The following is a 21,028-nucleotide window of genomic DNA, read 5'->3' as shown; positions in this document are numbered from 1 at the left end:
GGGTTCCCGGGTTCGATTCCCGGCGGGGTCAGGGATTTTCTCTGCCTCGTGATGGCTGGGTGTTGTGTGCTGTCCTTAGGTTAGTTAGGTTTAAGTAGTTCTAAGTTCTAGGGGACTGATGACCATAGATGTTAAGTCCCATAGTGCTCAGAGCCATTTTTGAAGTGGACTCCCTGAGCAAGATGCGGTCGGGTTCGTTGCTGATCAAAACTGCTTCAGCTGCCCAATCTGCGGCCCTTCGTGCCTGTACCCATCTTGGCGCAATTCCTGTGTCCATTACCCCCCACCAGCCTCTAAATATGGTTCAAGGTGTGATTTTTCACAGGGACCTCATCCTTCAAACTGATGAGAAACTTCGGGACAATCTCGGACGGCGGGGTGTTCACTTTGTTCGGCGTGTTCAGAAGGGTCCTAAGGACAATCGCATTGATACTGGTGCCTTTATCCTGGCCTTTGAAGGGGATACCCTTCCTGAGAAAGTAAAGATTATGGTTTATCGATGTGATGTGAAGCCGTACATCCCACCTCCTATGAGGTGTTTTAAGTGCTTGCGTTTTGTACACATGTCTCCCCGCTGTTCACAGGCCCCTCTCTGTGGTGACTGTGGACTTCCACTCCATGAGGGGAGCCCCTGTGTTCACCCTCCTGTGTGTGTAAATTGTCATGGTAGTCATTCTCCACGTTCACCAAATTGCCCAGTATATAAGAAAGAAAAAAAGATACAGGAGTATAAGTCCCTCGATCGTTTAACCTACACAGAGGCGCGTAAGAAGTATACACGTCTTCACCCTGTGTCCATGACATCTAGTTACGCTTTGGTTACATCTTCACCCCTTCCTCCCCCAATCCCAGACCCCTCTCCTCCCCCCCTCCCCTGCAGCTCCCACACCTTCTCCTCTGAGCGCTGCTCCCCCTCCCCAGCCGGAGAAGTGTCCCCTTCCTTTGGCGTCTGCCAGTCAAGGGCGCCTTTCCCAGGATGCTCCTTCCTGGCACCTTCCAGGCCAAAGGTCTGCTGCCATGCGACGACCACGAGAGCCGCGGTCTGTCGGCCCCCAGGTCGCCTGGTCTCTTTCTGTTCCCGATCTTGCTGCAGCTGTCTCCTTTATGCCACACAGCCCTCCTCGATCTCAGCCTGAAAAGAAGAAGAAACATGAGTCCTGGGACAAAACACCTCTGGAGTCACTGGAGGTCCCATCCCCAGCTTCACAACCGGATTCTGACCTGTCGTTCATGGATGTCGCCCCCTCCTTGTCCGTGACGGGCGGGGACCCGGCGGTATGACTGGCTTTAGCGTGTTCAGCCCCCATTTATATCATCGTTCTGCGGTTATCCAATGCAATTGTAATGGATACTATCGTCACCTTCCGGAATTGAAATCCCTTATTTCGTCTTACTCTGCAGCTTATGTGGTTCTGCAGGAATCTCATTTTACTGATGCTCACTTACCGACCCTCCGTGGGTTCCATGTTTTCTGTCGAAATCGGGTCGGATCCCTGCGGGCTTCTGGTGGCGTTTGTACGTTGGTCCATACAGACATTGCTAGCATGTGGATTCCTCTTCAAACTACATTGGAAGCGGTTGCTGTTAGGGTCCACCTGGACTCTTAGGTCACGGATTGCAATCTTTATCTCCATCTTGACAGGACTCTCACACCTGCTGCCTTAACTGCCCTTCTTCAGCAACTTCCTCCTCCCTTCCTCCTCCTTGGGGATTTTAATGCTCATCATCCCTTGTGGGGCAGTGCATTTCCATCTAGACGAGGTCTTTTCATAGACCAGTGTATTGCAGACCACGACTTGTTCCTTTTTAATGATGGCTCCCCTACTCATTTCAGTGCCGGTCATGGTACCTTTTCTGCCATTGATCTTTCTCTTTCTTCTCCCTCTCTCCTCCCTTCATTACACTGGTCGCCACACGATGACCTTTGTGATAGTGACCATTTCCCGTTGATTCTCTCTCTCTCTTCCCACTCCCCGATGGACAGGTTACCTCGTTGGTCTTTCCAACACGCCGATTGGCCTCTGTACACTGCACGGGTCGTGTTTTCTCCCTCTATGTCGGGTTCTATTGATGACGTCCTACGTGACGTGTCTGACGCGATTGTTCGCGCTGCTAGCCTTGCTGTCCCGCGCTCATCTGGACCATTTCGTCGCCGGTAAGTCCTGTGGTGGAGTACGGCCATTGTCATTGCCATCCGTGATCGCCGTCGAGCTTTGCAACACTTTAAGAGACACCCATCCGTAGCCAGCCTTACTAACTTTAAGCACCTTCGCGCTAAAGCCCGTTATTTAATCAAACAGAGCAAGTGGATATGTTGGAAATGATTTGTTTCTTCCCTTGGTCCCTCTGTCATGGGTATGGGCTACACTTCGCTCTCTCCAAGGTTGCCATCGACAGTCCACTCTCCCAGGCCTTCACCTCCCAGACGGCCTTTGTACGGACCTGTTAGTTCTTGCGGAACATCTTGCGACCCATTTTGCAGTGGCATCAGCATCAACCTCCTATCCGCCTGCTTTCCTTCACCGGAAACAGCGGGCCAAAACTTCCAACTTAAGTTTTACCCCTTGTGAATCAGAATCTTACAACAAACCTTTTACTGAATGGAAATTTCTTTCCGATCTGTTTTCTTCTCATGATACGGCCCCTGGCCCAGACTCCATTCATAACCAACTGCTTCAACATCTCAGTGCTCCACAATGAAAACATCACCTTCGGGTGTTTAACCGCATCTGGCTCCAGGGTGACTTCCCTTCTCAGTGGAGGGATAGCATCGTGGTTCCTGTCCTTAAGCCTGGTAAGAACCCCCTGTTTGTTGACAGCTATCGGCCAATTAGTCTGACCAATGTTGTTTGTAAGTTACTTGAACGAATGGTAGCCCGTCGGCTCAATTGGGTCCTCGAATCTCGGGATCTATTGTCCCCTTACCAGTGTGGCTTCCGAGAGGGACGGTCTCCAATCGATCATTTACTTCGCTTGGAATCCGCAGTTCGGCAGGCTTTTTCCCAGCGCCGCCATTTGGTTGCGGTATTTTTTGACCTTTGCAAGGCCTATGACACGGCCTGGCGTCATCACATCTTACTTACCCTTCATCAGTGGGGTCTTCGGTGCCCACTCCCGATTTTTATCCGCCAGTTCCTGTTCCATCGGTCATTCAGGGTTCGGTTTGGTACTGTTTTTAGTTCTCCACAGACCCAGGAGATGGGCATCCCACAGGGTTCTGCCTTGAGTGTCCGTCTTTTCCTCATTGCTATTGATGGACTTATGGCCTCTGTCGGTCCTTTCTGCATTTGGGTTAGTTCCTCTTCGATGGCCTCTGCACTGCGGCAGCTCCAGGGAGCTATATGGCGTTCCTCTGCATGGACCCTCTCACACGGGTTTCAATTCTCTACTCTAAAAATCGTGGGTCGTCCACTTCTGTCACCGTACTACGATCCACCCTGATCCAGAGCTCTATCTCGATGCACAACGATTGCTTGTGGTTCCACAGTTTCGTTTCCTGGGTCTTCTTTTCGACAACAAGCTCACTTGGCTGCGCCATATCAGGCTTCTGAAGGTAGGATGTTTCCGTAAACTCACTTTCTTTCGCTTCCTTGCCCACTCCTTTTGGGGTGCGGACCGTTCCCTCCTCCTCCGTCTTTATCGTGCTCTAGTTCTGTCTCGCTTGGACTATGGTTGTCAAGTTTATGGTTCAGCTGCTCCTTCCACACTGCACGTGCTGGATCCAGTCCACCAACGTGGTATCCGTTTGGCCACCGTTGCCTTCCCTACTAGCCCTGTTGATAGTCTCCTGGTTGAAGCTGGGATCCCCCCCTTTCTGTTTGGTGGTCCCAGCTTCTGGTGTCTTATGCACTCGCTCTCCGTTCCTCTCCCACTCATCCTTCCTATTCTATCCTGTTACCAGACCATGGACGTCGCCCACCCGATTCCCACCCTCGGGCGGGTTTACCGGTTGGTCTCCGCCTTGCGTCTCTTTGCCGTGATTTTCAGCTTCCTTCTTTGTCCTGTCTTCCTTGCTCCCTCCCCTCCACCCTCCCTTGGTTAGTTCCTCGGCCTCGAAGCCAAATTTTATGGGAGTTTTGGGATGTTGTTGTTTTTTACACTGATTGCTCTAAGTCTGCTGATCATGTGGGGTATGCCTTCACGTCCTCTGTTGGAACAGAAAATCATCTGCTGCCACCTACATGTGGCAACCGCGTTTTGTTGTGTACGGACTCAATAAGTGGCCTTCTGGCTATTGACCGGTGTTTTTCGCGCCATCCCTTGGTCTGTGCCATCCATGACCATCTCGCTGATATTCACCGTGCTGCTCGTTCCGTTGACTTCCTTGGGGTCCCTGGCCATGGTGGGTATCCCAGGTAATGAGCTCGCTGATCGTTTGGCTGGGGGAGCAGTCACTTACCCCCTGTTTTCTGTAACCCCTCCTGCAGCGGATTTACGGCTTCACATCAAATCCCACTTCGCACAGTCATGGGCCAATTCTTGGGAGACTACTCCCCTGTCTAAAAAACTTCGTGCGATTAAGGTGACACCAGGCCTGTGGCGTTCTTCCTTTCGCCTTTCCCGAAAGGACTCGACCACACTGTGTCGTCTCCGCATTGGCCATACCAGGCTGACCCATGGTTTTCTTTTGCGTGATGAGCCATCCCACTGTGTGGTTGTGGAGCCTTCCAGTCAGTAGCCCACATTGTGGTTGAATGCCCCCTTCTTTTGGCTCTGTGTGCTAAGTACAGACTCCCCCACACTTTATCTTTGATTTTGGCTGACGATTCCCGGATGGTCTCCCTGGTTCTCGGTTTCCTCCGGGAAAGTGGTTTTTATTCTCAGTTTTAAGGTTTTTAATCTCTCTCTGGTGTTGCAGCAGGGCGGTGAGTGTTGGGGTATCTCCCACTGTAAGCCGTGTTTGGAGATTCCCGACTCACCTCCCTGACCGAGATCCTCTTTTCTTCCCCTTTTACTCTGTTTTTACCCTTTTTTTTTAAAGGTTTGGTTAGTCTCCTTTTCCCATACGTTCTTCTACATTCTAGCGGTTGCACCTTTTAAGTCGCAGGTGGTCTTGCCTCTGATCATTCTTGGCGAGTCCAACCTTGTGTTCTGACTCCAGTGACCTTTACAATTACAGGACTCTAAGCTACCTTCCTTCTTAATGTGTTCCACTGGATATCACCTGCTTTCAACTTCTTGAAAAAAAAAATGCTGTAATGTTTTCTTTTGTAACTCTTCTGGAGTAGTCTCAGGATGGTGTGTGATAAACGGGTTTTATCATTTTGTATTATTTATGGTGTCCCATTGAGAACAACTATCACTTCTGATTGTACTAGATTTTTTAGAGATTAATGGTGATGATCGAATGATGTTTACCTATTCAGTATATCTTGGGTATGTAAAATGTCTCTGTTAGTAAGGAGTCTTGTACTTTCCTTATTTTATGTAGCAAATATTGTACAGAACTTTGATAGACTGGACAGTGGCAAAGGTTGTGTAAGAAGGTAGAACATGGATTCAGAATACACCTCCCACCTAAGTCAGGAATGCAGTTTTCATAGGGAAGTCAAACTTAGCAATGTCGGTCGAATATGGTGAGGCATCTTCCTCCTGCACAGTACAACACCAATTAACCAAACTAAAGGGGGAGGGAAGCCATTTTGAATAACAGTTTTCTCAGTTAAGCCATGAACATCTAATATGCACTACAGTATTTCCTGGTGTACATATTTTTGGAAGCTTCTGAAGGCCAAACGAGTTCAAAAATCTTCCTTTGCAGACATCTTTTATGGTCTTTATTGATGTTAAAATTAGATAAAGATTTACAGTATATTACTATACAGTATATTGTACTTCATAATTTGTAGCATAACACAAAAACAAATATACACAAACAGTGGAAAGAAACAATAACTCAAATGCACTATTGTTGGCAGTACAGTTTTGTTGAGACCAGTGAGTTCGTGGGTGGGGAAGCAACTCCCTGCCATCCACATTCCCACACACACTCGCCTCGAATCATTTCTCCGCAATAAAGGCATTTTTTTCTTTTTTTGCAATATTGGAGTTGTTTTGTATAATCTGGGTTTCGGTTGACCTGAGTTCAGTTAACTGGGGTTTTTACTATATGCTACATGAAAGAATTTTCGTAACGTTCCATAGCAGTGGGTTGTGTGGTGGTAAATTTGTGTCTGAAGACAGTATTTATTTGCAAGGCAATATGCAGCAGTTCCCCCTGTTACAAAAAGACTGAACAGAATTTAAATATTGTGAGTGAAGATGTAACAAAAACAGTTCATGGGATATTCTCTGTCTAACATTCAAAACAGATGAGTTTTCTGTTGTAGATTCCCATACCCTTTCAGTTTTCATAAAATGATTTGTGTTAAACAAAGGGGATCTTCTGTGCAACCACCATCACAGCTTTTCCTTTTGCCTGCACAAAATAAATTTAAACTTTACAAAGAATGCATTGTTCTCTAGAGTTCTGCTCAAGAATGATGGGCAGTTGTAAAAGTTGACATGAAACCAAAGATCTCTCTAAAGAATTAACATAATAAGATACCTCTAGTCATATTACTTAATGCTTTAGTAACTTGTAATTTTTTACTCTGTAGATTATTCAAGAACCTTTTAATTGTGTGTGAATGTTTTTGTTCCATTTGCAGTCCCAATGCTACTACAGGGTAGAACAAAGTTGATCACTGAACACAATGGTCAGCGATATAAGCTGAAATCAAGGGATGGAAATGAAATTGACACCATGTTTGTAGACAATAGAAACAAGTAAGTGTGGCTGCACATTTTCCCTAACAACACATTATAAACAGAGATATTGCTTGCAAATGTGCACTCATCAAATATATTTTTGTGATCTACTGCATTAGAATGTCTACTTCTTAGTTGTTGAACAATGGTACATGCTCGTGCCGAAGGGGAACCACAGTAGCAATTCAGGTTCCCAGTTTTTGTAGATTATTCCTTATACATTACTGTGATTATCTCCTTTTAAAATTTGATTTTTCTGTAAAATTATAATTTGGGAGTTGACCAAAAGTTTCAAGAGATTTCATTTGTTGCAGTTTTCTAGTGCCTTTAAAAATTCAGACAAGTTGAATATCATTACTAACACTCTCTGTTGGGTCGTAATAGTGAATTATGTGTCTGATTGGCAGATGCAGTTATGCAATGAAATCTTCACAACTTTCTTTCTGCATTAGATCATAGTGTGAGCACAACTTTTTGGAAAGGTGCTCTCTCTCTTTTTCTTTGCTGGAAGGTGAAAAGAGGGAGTAGCTGTTCAAAAACAGGGTGCTCACACTGCGATCTTGTGCAGCAAGAAACCTGTGAGGATTTTATTGCATTGTAACTCCAATTGTAGGTATGACAAGAACTGTAAAACTTAAAATCATATATATTTTGCTACACAATCCTTTATTCCAAAACTTATGTTTGGTGCACTAGACAAAGTGTAACTGTCACCTTAAAAGAACACACTATTTGGTTTGGATTGTTGTAGGTGGTGTAGAGCTGGTACCAGGTAGTCATGTGACTGTCCACAACTGACGAAGTCATGGCAGTGAAGTGATGTGTATGTGCTAGTCAGTTCTATGGGAATCAGTATAGTATGATTATTGTTAAGAGGTGCAAAATGACAGAAAGAAGCTATCATATTTTGACATCCCAATCTCCTTAACTTGAACGAAGTTTCCCTATTTTTTTGTTATCAACATACTGTCGTACAAGTCTATAAAGAATGGTAATAAAATGATCCTAACCAATAAGGACCAATGACGAGTTTCATGCTTTGTCAATGACAGTCCGTTTCAAACCTGACAAGAATTGCTTCTGCCAGTGAATGTGTATCTCCATCTCAATCAATCTCCAAGCAAACATCACAAAGAGGACTAGATGTCATGGACATTTGGATTTGGATACCTCGCAAAAGGCCATTACTCACAATGGCACATACCGATGCAAATTTCCAATGGGTAAACAACACAGAAACTTGACATATATCAAGACCATGATTGCTCTGTGTTGTTTTTGTATTTCTCATAGTACATACATGGGAAGATCAGAAAGTAACATACAGTAATTTTGTTACCAAAAAGCTAAAGAGATTTAAAGAAACAACACGCACGCCCGCACTCCCCCCCCCCCCCCCCCCCATGTGCGCAAGTGTGCATGCATGCACGCGCACGCACACGCGCGCACACACACACACACACACACACACACACACACACACACACACACGTACGTCTTCTACCTACTTTTCTATAGTAACCAATGTTCTCAACACATTTCTGCCACCGTGGTACGAGTTTCAGTATGCCCTTTTGATAGAAGTCCTTTTGGTTGGTTTGTAGCCACCTGTGGACTGCTGATTTCACTTTCGCATTTGTGATAAAGCATTGGCTGGTCAGTAATTCCGTCATGGGACCAAATAAATGAAAGTTCAGTGGTGCAAGATCTGGACTGTATGGTGGATGCTGGACCACATGCCACCCAAGTTGTCTTGTCAGGTCCTTGGTATCCAGCGAGCACAAACTTTACGAAATTTCAGTGTATTGTGAATAAAATTGTACACCACACCATAGGAAATGTTTGAACTGCTGCGATAAAGTTCGTAGTTGCACACGCTGGTTGTTCAAAATTGCTGCCTCAGTGCCTCTTACATTCTGCAGGGTTGCAGCTGTTACTGACCACCCGGAGTGTGACAAATCATAAAGTTCACACAGCCCTCTTGGAAGAATGCACCCCACCTGGAGACATTGCTACAGTCCATACAGTCATGCCCATATATGCTGTGCGCATCCCTGTGAATTTTGCTCAATTTATGCCCTTTGGCTCACAAATAAAGAACTATACTTTACTGCTCTTCACAAGCTGATGACTGTAACATGCGTACCATTTGTATTTCATAGTTCAGGTGTCTCTCAGTAGAGCTGCATATGAAAACAAAATACGCTCTGTAGTGCAAACTTCAAACTACATTGTCATGAAATTTCAGCATTCCAGCTGCAATACCAGGGGAGAAAAATATTATTCTCAGTTACTTTCTGATCCTGCATCATACATTAAGTTGCATTCAAACATTTTCATCAATCATCTACAGACTACACAGGAGATGAAAGAATTAACTTTTGAAGTGCAGCCTCCTTTCATGAGAATAGCTGAACTAGTGTTAGTAGTGGCACTTGATAAGTATCAGTTACACACCATGCGTAATTGTGTCTGGGTGAAGGGAGAAGATTTTAATTGACAGTGGATCTATCTCTTTCTTATGGAAATGTTGAATATAATGTGAAATTGAGTTGCACATACCGGTTGTTCAAAATGCTGCCTCGGTGGCTCCAACATTCTGCAGGGGTTGCAGCCTTGATCACCCCCCCTCCCCCTCCTGAAGACAAAAGTGGTGGTAATGAGTAATTAACACCATGAAAGAGCCTATCATGTGCAGGAAAGATAAAATAATGTTATGTAAAAAAAATTATTAAGTGTGTTCAACATCAGGCACCTTGCAAAATTAAAGAAAATATAACTTTGTGTCTTGCATTTAAAATTGCATGTTCAAGGACAAGGCTAAATTGTCTTCGAGAGAATTAACGAATGATAGAAATGCTTCATTTCTTGAACACTTTGAAAAACAAAAACTTACTAGTGTCACAGACACTCTATATTAATTGAATTTGTCCTTGCTAATTCAGGTAATATTAGAACTCAGAATTCTCTCAGAATGACGCTTTAACAAGCAAACTGCTTTCACCAGAACAAAATTATTTATAAAACAAATTAATCACAAAAGAGACTCGTAAATATTTGTATGAGTAGTTTTAAAATGTGATGCTCTAACAAGTGATTTATTGTCTGCATCACAATTTACTTCCTGTATGCAGTACTTCTGGATAAATCTGTATTTGACCTCATGAAAGAAGCTGCTAGTGAACTAAATTTGAGAAATTACCTCAGCATGATTTTCTTAAGTCAATGAAGTCTTCAAACCTGTAATTCGTATTTTTAGATAAGTGCAGACAGTAAAGTATGTACAGCATCACATTTGCATTGCTGGAGCTTTATCTGTTCCAGGCAAATGAACACTTCACAAACTCTGACATGAACAAGACTTTGTTTAGACTACTGCTATCTTGACTTTCTCAGAAACATCAGTAGTTGAATTTCATACAAGTCGCAATTCTTTTTAGGTTTCAAAACTTATGTTTATGAGTAGTGTGAATAAAACCATTTGTGTGTAATTTGTTGTAGTCCGCATGGTTAATAAACTGAGACATTCATCACATAGATACTCTGTTAAGTGAACTGAGATCTTTAAATGCTCACGGAGATGTTAGTATATTTTTCACACAGCTTTATGTATTATTTATTTGGGACACTCCATATGAAATCTGATAACATATCTATTATAGAAAAACTATCTGCCAGAATACACTGACGGGGGAAAAAATCACAACACCAAGGAGGAGTTATGTGACATAAGCAAAAGATGGTATGTGTGATTCTACATCTAAAAGATGTCAATTCAGATTTCATGCCAGTTGCATAAGAGTGGTGCTAGTAGTGCTGCTATGAGGATACAAATCAGGTTTGCTTTAAATGCACATAGTAATGGTTGTGAGCGTTAGTTGCTTTTGAGATTGGACGTGGTGAGTTGACGTTAGTCAAGAATGCCTTAAGGGCGACAAAGACTCCATTATCAATAGCTCACCAAGTCTAAATGAGGTCATGTAATATGGCCACAAGAAGCTAGATGTTCCTACTGAGATACTGCAGAAAGACTTCGCAGCAATGTAGCCACCATACTTGATTGCTGGTAGCGGTGGTCACGAGAATGAACGGTCATAAGACGGCAGGGCTCTGGAAGGCCATGAGGAGGAGACTATTGTGTTTGGCATATGGCTCTCGCTTATCGTACTGCATCTGCAGCAGCAGCAGCAGTTTGAGCAGCAGTTGGCACCACGGTGACACAACAAACTTTACAAATAACTTATTTCGAGGACAGCTCCAAGCCAGTTTCCCTGTAGCATGCATTTCACTGACTGCAAACCACTCCTGTTTGTGATTTCAGTGGTGTCAAGTGAGAGTCCATTGGAGGGTAGGGTGGAGAACCGTGGTGTTTCCTCATGAAAGCTGGTTCTGCCTCGATGCCATTGTGGGCCGTGTTTCGGTCAGGAGAAGGCCAGTTGAGGGCCTCTAACCAACCTGTTTCTGTGCTAGATACCTCCACCTGGCCCACACAACCTGCCTGCAAATTTGTGTATCAGTCTGGTGATTCGACCTATTGTGCAGTTACTCATAAGCAGCATTCCAGGTGGTGTTTTACAACAGGATAAAACTCGCCCATGTAAAGATGTTGTAACCCAACATGGTCTACAAGGTGTCGGCATGCTGTCTTGCCTGCTCGATCACCAGATCTGTCTCCAATCAAGTACTTGTGGAACGTCATCAGACGACAACTCCAGCATCGTCCACAAACAGCATTAACCATGCCTGCATTAACCAACAAAGTGCAAAAGGCATGGAACTCAATGCCACAGACATCCAGCACCTATACAACACTATACATGTACATTCGCCTGCTTGCATTCAAGATTCTGGCGGTTACACCGATTATTACTGTACCATCATGTCACATGTGCAATGAATGAACTTGCTCTTACATTAAACTTTGGTCTTGCAATGTGAATCACGTAAATATTTTATATAGATAAATGTATTCCTGAAATTTCACTAGTCTGTATTAGTTATTTCTTGGTGTTGTGAGTTTTTTTTTTGCTATTTTTGTATAAATCCATTTTTTCATTTAACCTACGACTGTGTTTGTTGCTAACAATAAACTTCAGTTAGAAATAAGACAAATATATTGGCACCAAAATTTTCAACCTGCCAGCAGTTTTATGACTAAACTGAAAACCTGTATACATTGACGACGACGACGACGATGACAATGACGTAGATGTAGATGTTTATGAGAATATGCTACAGTACACTGGATAGAAGAGGCACCAAGTAACACAGGCATTCCTGTAAAAGTGAAATTAGAAGAAAATGAATTTTTTTTAAAAAAAGATCACTTCCTTGTCCCTAGAATAACATAAATAATGCAAGGACTAAAGGTAATAACTCACCATATAACATAGACAATGACTGGTTAAAAGGCACACAAATAAAATGTAAAACATTGGTGAGATTATTGGTAGATTGCTTCCTCGGAGCTAAAGTACAAAACCCACATACTCGAACACAGCTACATTGTCCCAGGGTGATACTGGGTAATGAGGGGGTGGGGTGGGGGGTGACCCTTTACAGTTTTTGGTTGGCAGAGGTTCTCTCTGCATCCTCGAAGCAGGTGGTTGCTTCTCATACTGGGAACTGGGTGTCCTACCTTTCCTTTTTAACATTCCCCAACCTACATACCTCTACTACCTGAGGAAGGAACTAATGGGTCCAAAAAACTAGAATTGTTTTGTGTACTTTTATGTGTCTCTATTGGCAGTATTAAAAATTTGACTATTTGATTTGTGGTGAAAATATATGAATTGATTTGTTACTTTCAGACATGAAAATGGAAGTGTCTTAATCCTCTGTTCAGAAGGAAATGCGGGATTTTATGAAATTGGGATTATGACCACTCCAATAGAAGCAGGTTATTCTGTACTGGGATGGAACCATCCAGGTTTTGCTGGCAGCACAGTATGTAATAATTTATTTTTCTCTTAGTTATGTGTCTTTCTGATCTATTAATATTTCTTACACAAATCATCAAGAGCATTATGACTACCCACTCAAAGCGTGTCACAGCACAATTAGTGCAGAAAACCACTGAATTTTATTCTGGCAGGGGCTTTGTAAGCCCTTTGTGCTTTGCTGGAGGCAGTTGTCACATCAAAGCTATGCACAGGCCCTGTGAAGTCCGTGTAGATCATGAGGTGACATGTGATATCTTCCGATCTGTTGCATCATGCATCCTAAATGTGTTAATATCCATGTGGACTGATGGCCATGTAGAAAAGTCCTATCCATAGATGAAAACATTGGCCAATAACTAATGCAAGTGATCATAAATAGTATTAACAAACCTGAAGAGTTTTACTCAGTCGTCTACAACTACTACAGATCTCAGGAGTTGCAGACGAACATTATTAAAGCATAATACGTTATTAATAGCATAATGACTGTGTATGCCCAATAACTAGAGGCACCTGTTTCTGATGGAAAATTTTTGTCGGATTTCGTCATTTTTTAAAAAGTTATTTCCGTAATTTTCTCACTATTTTTTAATCATTTTGTCAAGGATTTTGCTAAATTTTATTTCCACTTTCAACAAAAAGAAAAAAAAGAAACTAAAGTAAAAATCATTTATAGCATTTTTAGAGGTGGGGCAAATTGTTATTTTGGAGTAACTGTTATCACAGTTACAGTTATTCTTTTATAACAGTTCTTTTTAACAGTTATAAATAACTGTCAGTTATTTTTCTCTACCGAATGCTTCAGACGGGGTTACAGTTAAATAGCGAAGTAGGTGGAATCCATTAGTTTAGTTGTCAGTGACTTATAACGGCAAGTAGTGCAAAGTGGCAAGAATGTCGTATGAATCGTGTCATAACCTTAGCTAATTAACTGTCTGGTACATTTCAATTTGTGTTTGGATGGTTATTGGTGTTTCATATTGTATGTGGGTTATTGGTCACTTTTAGTAATATCATCCTCGCAGCTGTAAATGGAAAGTATGCGGAACTTCGCCGCAGCACTGTTTAAGTGAAATATTAAAAACTTGCTTTTTTTAAGTATGAACTAATACGTAAGCTGAAGCCTGTAGGTAAAATTTGAAGCTTAATTTCTTGTGCTGTACACTTAATAGAATTAGTGTGCAGCCTTGTAATACAACATGAAAATATACATAACTTGATAGATTCTTTTACTCTTGTACAAGATAGTCCATTTGAGGAAAGTGAGAGTATGCTAATACAAGTTTTAGGTGAGATTTGGAAAACTGCTTGGTTTCTTCAGCTACCATGAAGGTTTTACGTTTTTTTGAGGGAGAATGACTAAATTACATTTCTCGAAGCCGTCAGTTTGTTTTGTATCTCTTACGTTTGGCATTATTTTACATGGAATTCCAGTGGATGATTGGTTGTGTTGACCTCGTAATGGTAACAGATTTAAATGCCTCAGATGTTATTGGACACCATTTTTCCTCTGTTGAACTATTTCTTATTTGGGCATCCAGATTGTGTGTGTCAGAATTAATAATATTGATGTTGGAAATATGCATTTGCATTAAGTTTTCAGAAATTTCTCAATAACAAAATTTCCTGTCATGAGGAATGCTTTACCTGTCAATTCCATGTTTTGCTTTTTTCTCCCCTTCCGTCACACACATGAGGCAGGCATCTGTCAGTGCCACCTGCCTGCTTTGACTTTTTTTCTTTTCACTATTTAATATTGTGACAGTTACCTGTCTGAATACCTATCAGACTAATTCATGAACTAGAAATGTGAGCACTCAAAATGAAAGGCTAAGTTCTGCATATAACAGAACCTCAACATAGCAATGAGTGTTGATTAACATAACAGAAAACGAACTGTCCGCAGCTCGTGGTCGTGCAGTAGCGTTCTCGCTTCCCGCGCCCAGGTTCGATTCCCGGCGGGGTCAGGGATTTTCTCTGCCTCGTGATGTCTGGGTGTCGTGTGATGTCCTTAGGTTAGTTATGTTTAAGTAGTTCTAAGTTCTAGGGGACTGATGACCATAGCTGTTAAGTCCCATAGTGCTCAGAGCCATTTGAACCAGAAAATGAACTGACTTGAGCTCTTTGAAAACAAAAACACATATATTATTCAAAAACATTCATGTTGTGTGCACAAGTACTAGTAGGCCCTAATACAAGCAAATGTTTTCTTTTAATACCACTGATAAAGTATCTGATCTGAATGTTGTTGTAAGCATACCTGTATTCATTCCAAATGTGCCTCCATCAAATGGTTAATTTGCCATACATGTGTTTGAAGTGTAAAGTGTAGAAAATGTTTGAAAGTCAGTGGCCAAAAAATAACTAAAAAAATTCCAATGGATGTGTACAAGTTGAAAAAACTCGTGTTTCTCATAGTAAAGCCACAAATCTATGTTTCATCGAACTGCATGAGTTTTTTTGTACTCAAGTTGATACGGCACACTTTAATGAGACTGATGTGATACCGCACTGGCATTTTTTCATCATAATGATGTCACTAAGCATTGTGTGTGTGTGTGTGTGTGTGTGTGTGTGTGTGTGTGTGTGTGTGTGTGTGTATATTAGAGAGAAACATTCCACAAGGGAAAAATATGTAAAAACAAAGATGATGTGACTTACCGAACGAAAGCGCTGGCAGGTCGATAGACACACAAACAAACACACACACAAAATTCAAGCTTTCGCAACAAACTGTTGCCTCATCAGGAAAGAGGGAAGGAGAGGGAAAGACGAAAGGATGTGGGTTTTAGGGGAGAGGGTAAGGAGTCATTCCAATCCCGGGAGCGGAAAGACTTACCTTAGGGGGGGAAAAAAGGACGGGTATACACTCGCGCGCACACACACACATATCCATCCACACATATACAGACACAAGCAGACATCTCACAAGCAAACATATATATCTTCAAATACGTCTGCTTGTGAGATGTCTGCTTGTGTCTGCATATGTGTGGATGGATATGTGTGTGTGTGCGAGTGATTACCCGTCCACCGTCCTTTTTTTCCCCCTAACGTAAGTCTTTCCGCTCCCGGGATTGGAATGACTCCTTACCCTCTCCCTTAAAACCCACATCCTTTCGTCTTTACCTCTCCTTCCCTCTTTCCTGATGAGGCAACAGTTTGTTGCGAAAGCTTGAATTTTGTGTGTGTGTGTGTGTGTGTGTGTGTGTGTGTGTGTGTGTGTGTGTTTGTGTTTGTTTGTGTGTCTATCAACCTGCCAGCGCTTTCGTTCGGTAAGTCACATCATCTTTGTTTTTAGATATATTTTTCCCACGTGGAATGTTTCCCTCCATGAAAGAGGGAAGGAGAGGGAAAGACGAAAGGATGTGGGTTTTAAGGGAGAGGGTAAGGAGTCATTCCAATCCCGGGAGCGGAAAGACTTACCTTAGGGGGAAAAAGGACGGGTATACACTCGCGCACACACACACATATCCATCCACACATATACAGACACAAGCAGACATATTTAAAGACAAAGAGTTTGGGCAGAGATGTCAGTCGAGGCAGAAGTGCAGAGGCAAAGATGTTGTTGAATGACAGGTGAGGTATGAGTGGCGGCAACTTGAAATTAGCGGAGATTGAGGCCTGGTGGATAACGGGAAGAGAGGATATATTGAAGAGCACGTTCCCATCTCCGGAGTACGGATAGGTTGGTGTTAGTGGGAAGTACCCAGATAACCCGGACGGTGTAACACTGTGCCAAGATGTGCTGGCCGTGCACCAAGGCATGTTTAGCCACAGGGTGATCCTCATTACCAACAAACACTGTCTGCCTGTGTCCATTCATGCGAATGGACAGTTTGATGCTGGTCATTCCCACATAGAATGCGTCACAGTGTAGGCAGGTCAGTTGTTAGATCACGTGGGTGCTTTCACACGTGGCTCTGCCTTTGATCGTGTACACCTTCCGGGTTACAGGACTGGAGTAGGTGGTGGTGGGAGGGTGCATGGGACAGGTTTTACACCGGGGGCGGTTACAAGGGTAGGAGCCAGAGGGTAGGGAAGGTGGTTTGGGGATTTCATAGGGATGAACTAAGAGGTTACGAAGGTTAGGTGGACGGCGGAAAGACACTCTTGGTGGAGTGGGGAGGATTTCATGAAGGATGGATCTCATTTCAGGGCAGGATTTGAGGAAGTCGTATCCCTGCTGGAGAGCCACATTCAGAATCTGATCCAGTCCCGGAAAGTATCCTGTCACAAGTGGGGACCTTTTGTGGTTCTTCTGTGGGAGGTTCTGGGTTTGAGAGGATGAGGAAGTGGCTCTGGTTATTTGCTTCTGTACCAGGTCGGGAGGGTAGTTGCGGGATGCGAAAGCTGTTGTCAGGTTGTTGGTGTAATGCTTCAGGGATTCCGGACTTTAGCAGATTCGTTTGCCACGAAGACCTAGGCTGTAGGGAAGGGACCGTGGAATGGGTGGCAGCTGTCGTAATGGAGGTACTGTTGCTTGTTGGTGGGTTTGATGTGGACGGACGTGTGAAGCTGGCCATTGGACAGGTGGAGGTCAACGTCAAGGAAAGTGGCATGGGATTTGGAGTAGGACCAAGTGAATCTGATGGAACCAAAGGGGTTGAGGTTGGAGAGGAAATTCTGGAGTTCTTCTTCACTGTGAGTCCAGATCATTAAGATGTCATCAATAAATCTGTACCAAACTTTGGGTTGGCAGGCCTGGGTAACCAAGAAGGCTTCCTCTAAGCGACCCATGAATAGGTTGGCGTACGAAGGGGCCATCCTGGTACCCATGGCTGTTCCCTTTAATTGTTGGTATGTCTGCTCTTCAAAAGTGAAGAAGTTGTGGGTCAGGATGAAGCTGGCTAAGGTAATGAGGAAAGAGGTTTTAGGTAGGGTGGCAGGTGATCGGCGTGAAAGGAAGTGCTCCATCGCAGCGAGGCCCTGGACGTGCGGGATATTTGTGTATAAGGAAATGGCATCAATGGTTACAAGGATGGTTTCTGGGGGTAACGGATTGGGTAAGGATTCCGGGCGTTCGAGAAAGTGGTTGGTGTCTTTGATGAAGGATGGGAGACTGCATGTAATGGGTTGAAGGTGTTGATCTACGTAGGCAGAGATACGTTCTGTGGGGGCTTGGTAACCAGCTACAATGGGGCGGCCGGGATGATTGGGTTTGTGAATTTTAGGAAGAAGGTAGAAGGTAGGGGTGCGGGGTGTAGGTGGGGTATGACCAGCAACAAACTGTCCATTCGCATGAATGGACACAGGCAGACAGTGTTTGTTGGTAATGAGGATCACCCTGTGGCTAAACATGCCTTGGTGTACGGCCACGGCCAGCACATCTTGGCACAGTGTTACACTGTCCGGGTTATCTGGATACTTCCCACTAACACCAACCTATCCGAACTCCGGAGACGGGAACTTGCTCTTCAATATATCCTCTCTTCCCGTTATGTACCAGGCCTCAATCTCCGCTAATTTCAAGTTGCCGCCACTCATACCTCACCTGTCATTCAACATCTTTGCCTCTGCACTTCTGCCTCGACTGACATCTCTGCCCAAACTCTTTGTCTTTAAATATGTCTGCTTGTGTCTGTATATGTGTGGATGGATATATGTGTGTGTGTGCGAGTGTATACCCGTCCTTTTTTCCCCCTAAGGTAAGTCTTTCCGCTCCCTTAAAACCCACATCCTTTCGTCTTTCCCTCTCCTTCTCTCTTTCCTGATGAGGCAACAGTTTGTAGCGAAAGCTTGAATTTTGTGTGTGTGTTTGTGTTTGTTTGTGTGTCTATCGACCTGCCAGCGCTTTCGTTTGGTAAGTCACATCATCTTTGTTTTTAGATATATTTTTCCCACGTGGAATGTTTCCCTCAATTTTATATATATATGAATATAATAGAGCCCCTTCCTCATCCCCTCAAACCCAGAATCCCCCACAGAAGAACCACAAAAGTGCCCCACTTGTGACAGGATACTTTCCGGGACTGGACCAGACTCTGAATGTGGCTCTCCAGCAGGGATACGACTTCCTCAAATCCTGCCCTGAAATGAGATCCATCCTTCATGAAATCCTCCCCATTCCACCAAGAGTGTCTTTCCGCCGTCCACCTAATCTTCGTAACCTGTTAGTTCATCCCTATGAAATCCCCTAACCACGTTCCCTACCCTCTGGCTCCTATTCTTGTAACCGCCCCCGGTGTAAAACCTGTCCCATGCACCCTCCCACCACCACCTACTCCAGTCCTGTAACCCGGAAGGTGTACACGATCAAAGGCAGAGCCACATGTGAAAGCACCCACGTGATTTACCAACTGACCTGCCTACACTGTGATGCATTCTATGTGGGAATGACCAGCAACAAACTGTCCATTCGCATGAATGGACACAGGCAGACAGTGTTTGTTGGTAATGAGGATCACCCTGTGGCTAAACATGCCTTGGTGCACGGCCAGCACATCTTGGCACAGTGTTACACCGTCCGGGTTATCTGTATACTTCCCACCAACACCAACCTATCCGAACTGCGGAGATGGGAACTTGCTCTTCAACATATCCTCTCTTCCCGTTACCCACCTGGCCTCAATCTCCGCTAATTTCAAGTTGCCGCCACTCATACCTCACCTGTCATTCAACATCATCTTTGCCTCTGCACTTCTGCCTCGACTGACATCTCTGCCCAAGCTCTTTGTCTTTAAATATGTCTGCTTGCGAGATGTCTGCTTGTGTCTGTATATGTGTGGATGGATATGTGTGTGTGTGTGCGCGCGAGTGTATACCCGTCCTTCCCCCCCCCCCCCCCCCCCTGAGGTAAGTCTTTCTGCTCCCGGGATTGGAATGACTCCTTACCCTCTCCCTTAAAACCCAAATCCTTTCGTCTTTCCCTCTCCTTCCCTCTTTCCTGACGAGGCAACCGTTGGTTGCGAAAGGTAGAATTTTGTGTGTATGTTTGTGTTTGTTTGTATGTCTATCGACTTTCCAGTGCTTTCGTTTGGTAAGTCACATCATCTTTGTTTTTATACATATATATCTAAAAACAAAGATGATGTGACTTACCGAACGAAAGCGCTGGCAGGTCGATAGACACACAAACAAACACAAACACACACACAAAATTCAAGCTTTCGCAACAAACTGTTGCCTCATCAGGAAAGAGGGAAGGAGAGGGAAAGACGAAAGGATTTGGGTTTTAAGGGAGAGGGTAAGGAGTCATTCCAATCCCGGGAGCGGAAAGACTTACCTTAGGGGGAAAAAAGGACAGGTATATACTCGCGCACACACACACACACACATCCATCCACACGAATCTGCTTAGTGTATTCATCTCTTGGTCTCCCTATACGATTTTTACCCTCCACGCTGCCGTCCAATGCTGAATTTGTGACCCCCGATGCTTCAAAACATGTCCTACCAACCGATCCCTTCTTCTAGTCAAGTTGTGCCATAGTTGCTCAAATTCCTTGGGGTAACTATTTGTACCACCCGCCCAAACTAAATTGACACACAGAGCAGTGACTCAAGGGAATGAGCGTACATGTGCAATGTATTTACACTTGCTTCTATCAGCCTCTGCTCTAACATTAACTTTATTTAATGACTTGTGTTGAAAGTAGTGAGAGTGCATGAAATAGTACACCATTCTATCAACAGATGGCGTGCAGTCTCGCAGATATTTCCATGGCATACAGAACACCTCCCAGATGGTCTGTCCCTCTGCACCGTAGCCAGAGCTCAGATGAGTTGACACAAAAGCGTAGTACGATCTGCGGTAAACATATGGTGCGAGGTGTCAGTTATTGAAATAACTTGTAGTATTAGATGAACAGTTATCACAGTGACTGCTGTATACATCAAAGCGTAAATGTTTAGGAAACATTTATTCTGGCACATTAATATGTGGGGTCTAGCCTATATACATAATCTACAAATCAGTCTGACAAAGACATGGATACCATGACTCTCATATTACTGGGAGTCAGAACTGTTCTCATGTCAAACGTTGTATTAACGTATGTTGAAAATGACCTCTCACTATCAACGTTACTGACTGGGATCCACAAATCCTTCACTGCAGCTTCCACAAAATACCCATAGTCTTATTTCAGGGAAAGAAGAATAGAAATCACATCTATTTCTTTACCTTCTCTGCAAGAACTGGCAAATAAAACACTAAAAACTGTATATGGCTCAAGATACACTGATATTGAAAGTTCATGTATAATCGGAATTTGCTTCATTAGCTGAGAGATTTCAACACTATCTAAATCACCTTTCATTATGTTTCTTGGATAAAATCGTTCACTGATAAAAGAAATGACCGTTCCCGTGTCACACTCTATTAATTGGTT

General features: G+C 43.6%; 1 protein-coding gene across 1 annotated transcript in view; it reads left to right on the top strand.

Annotated features, from left to right (window-relative positions):
• Nucleotides 1-21,028, top strand: part of LOC126259822 (phosphatidylserine lipase ABHD16A) — a 172,274-nt gene that overhangs the window by 68,435 nt on the left and 82,811 nt on the right. Inside the window, exons 6-7 of the mRNA XM_049956864.1 lie at nt 6,651-6,768; nt 12,561-12,696. Coding sequence (XP_049812821.1) covers nt 6,651-6,768; nt 12,561-12,696 — 254 coding nt within the window. The remainder of the gene's footprint in view (nt 1-6,650; nt 6,769-12,560; nt 12,697-21,028) is intronic.

This window comes from Schistocerca nitens, chromosome 5 (genome assembly GCF_023898315.1).
Source record: "Schistocerca nitens isolate TAMUIC-IGC-003100 chromosome 5, iqSchNite1.1, whole genome shotgun sequence".
Taxonomy (NCBI): Eukaryota; Metazoa; Arthropoda; class Insecta; order Orthoptera; family Acrididae; genus Schistocerca; species Schistocerca nitens.
The sequence above is the reverse complement of the archived record's forward strand: the minus strand, read 5'-3'. Positions and strand labels throughout refer to the sequence as shown.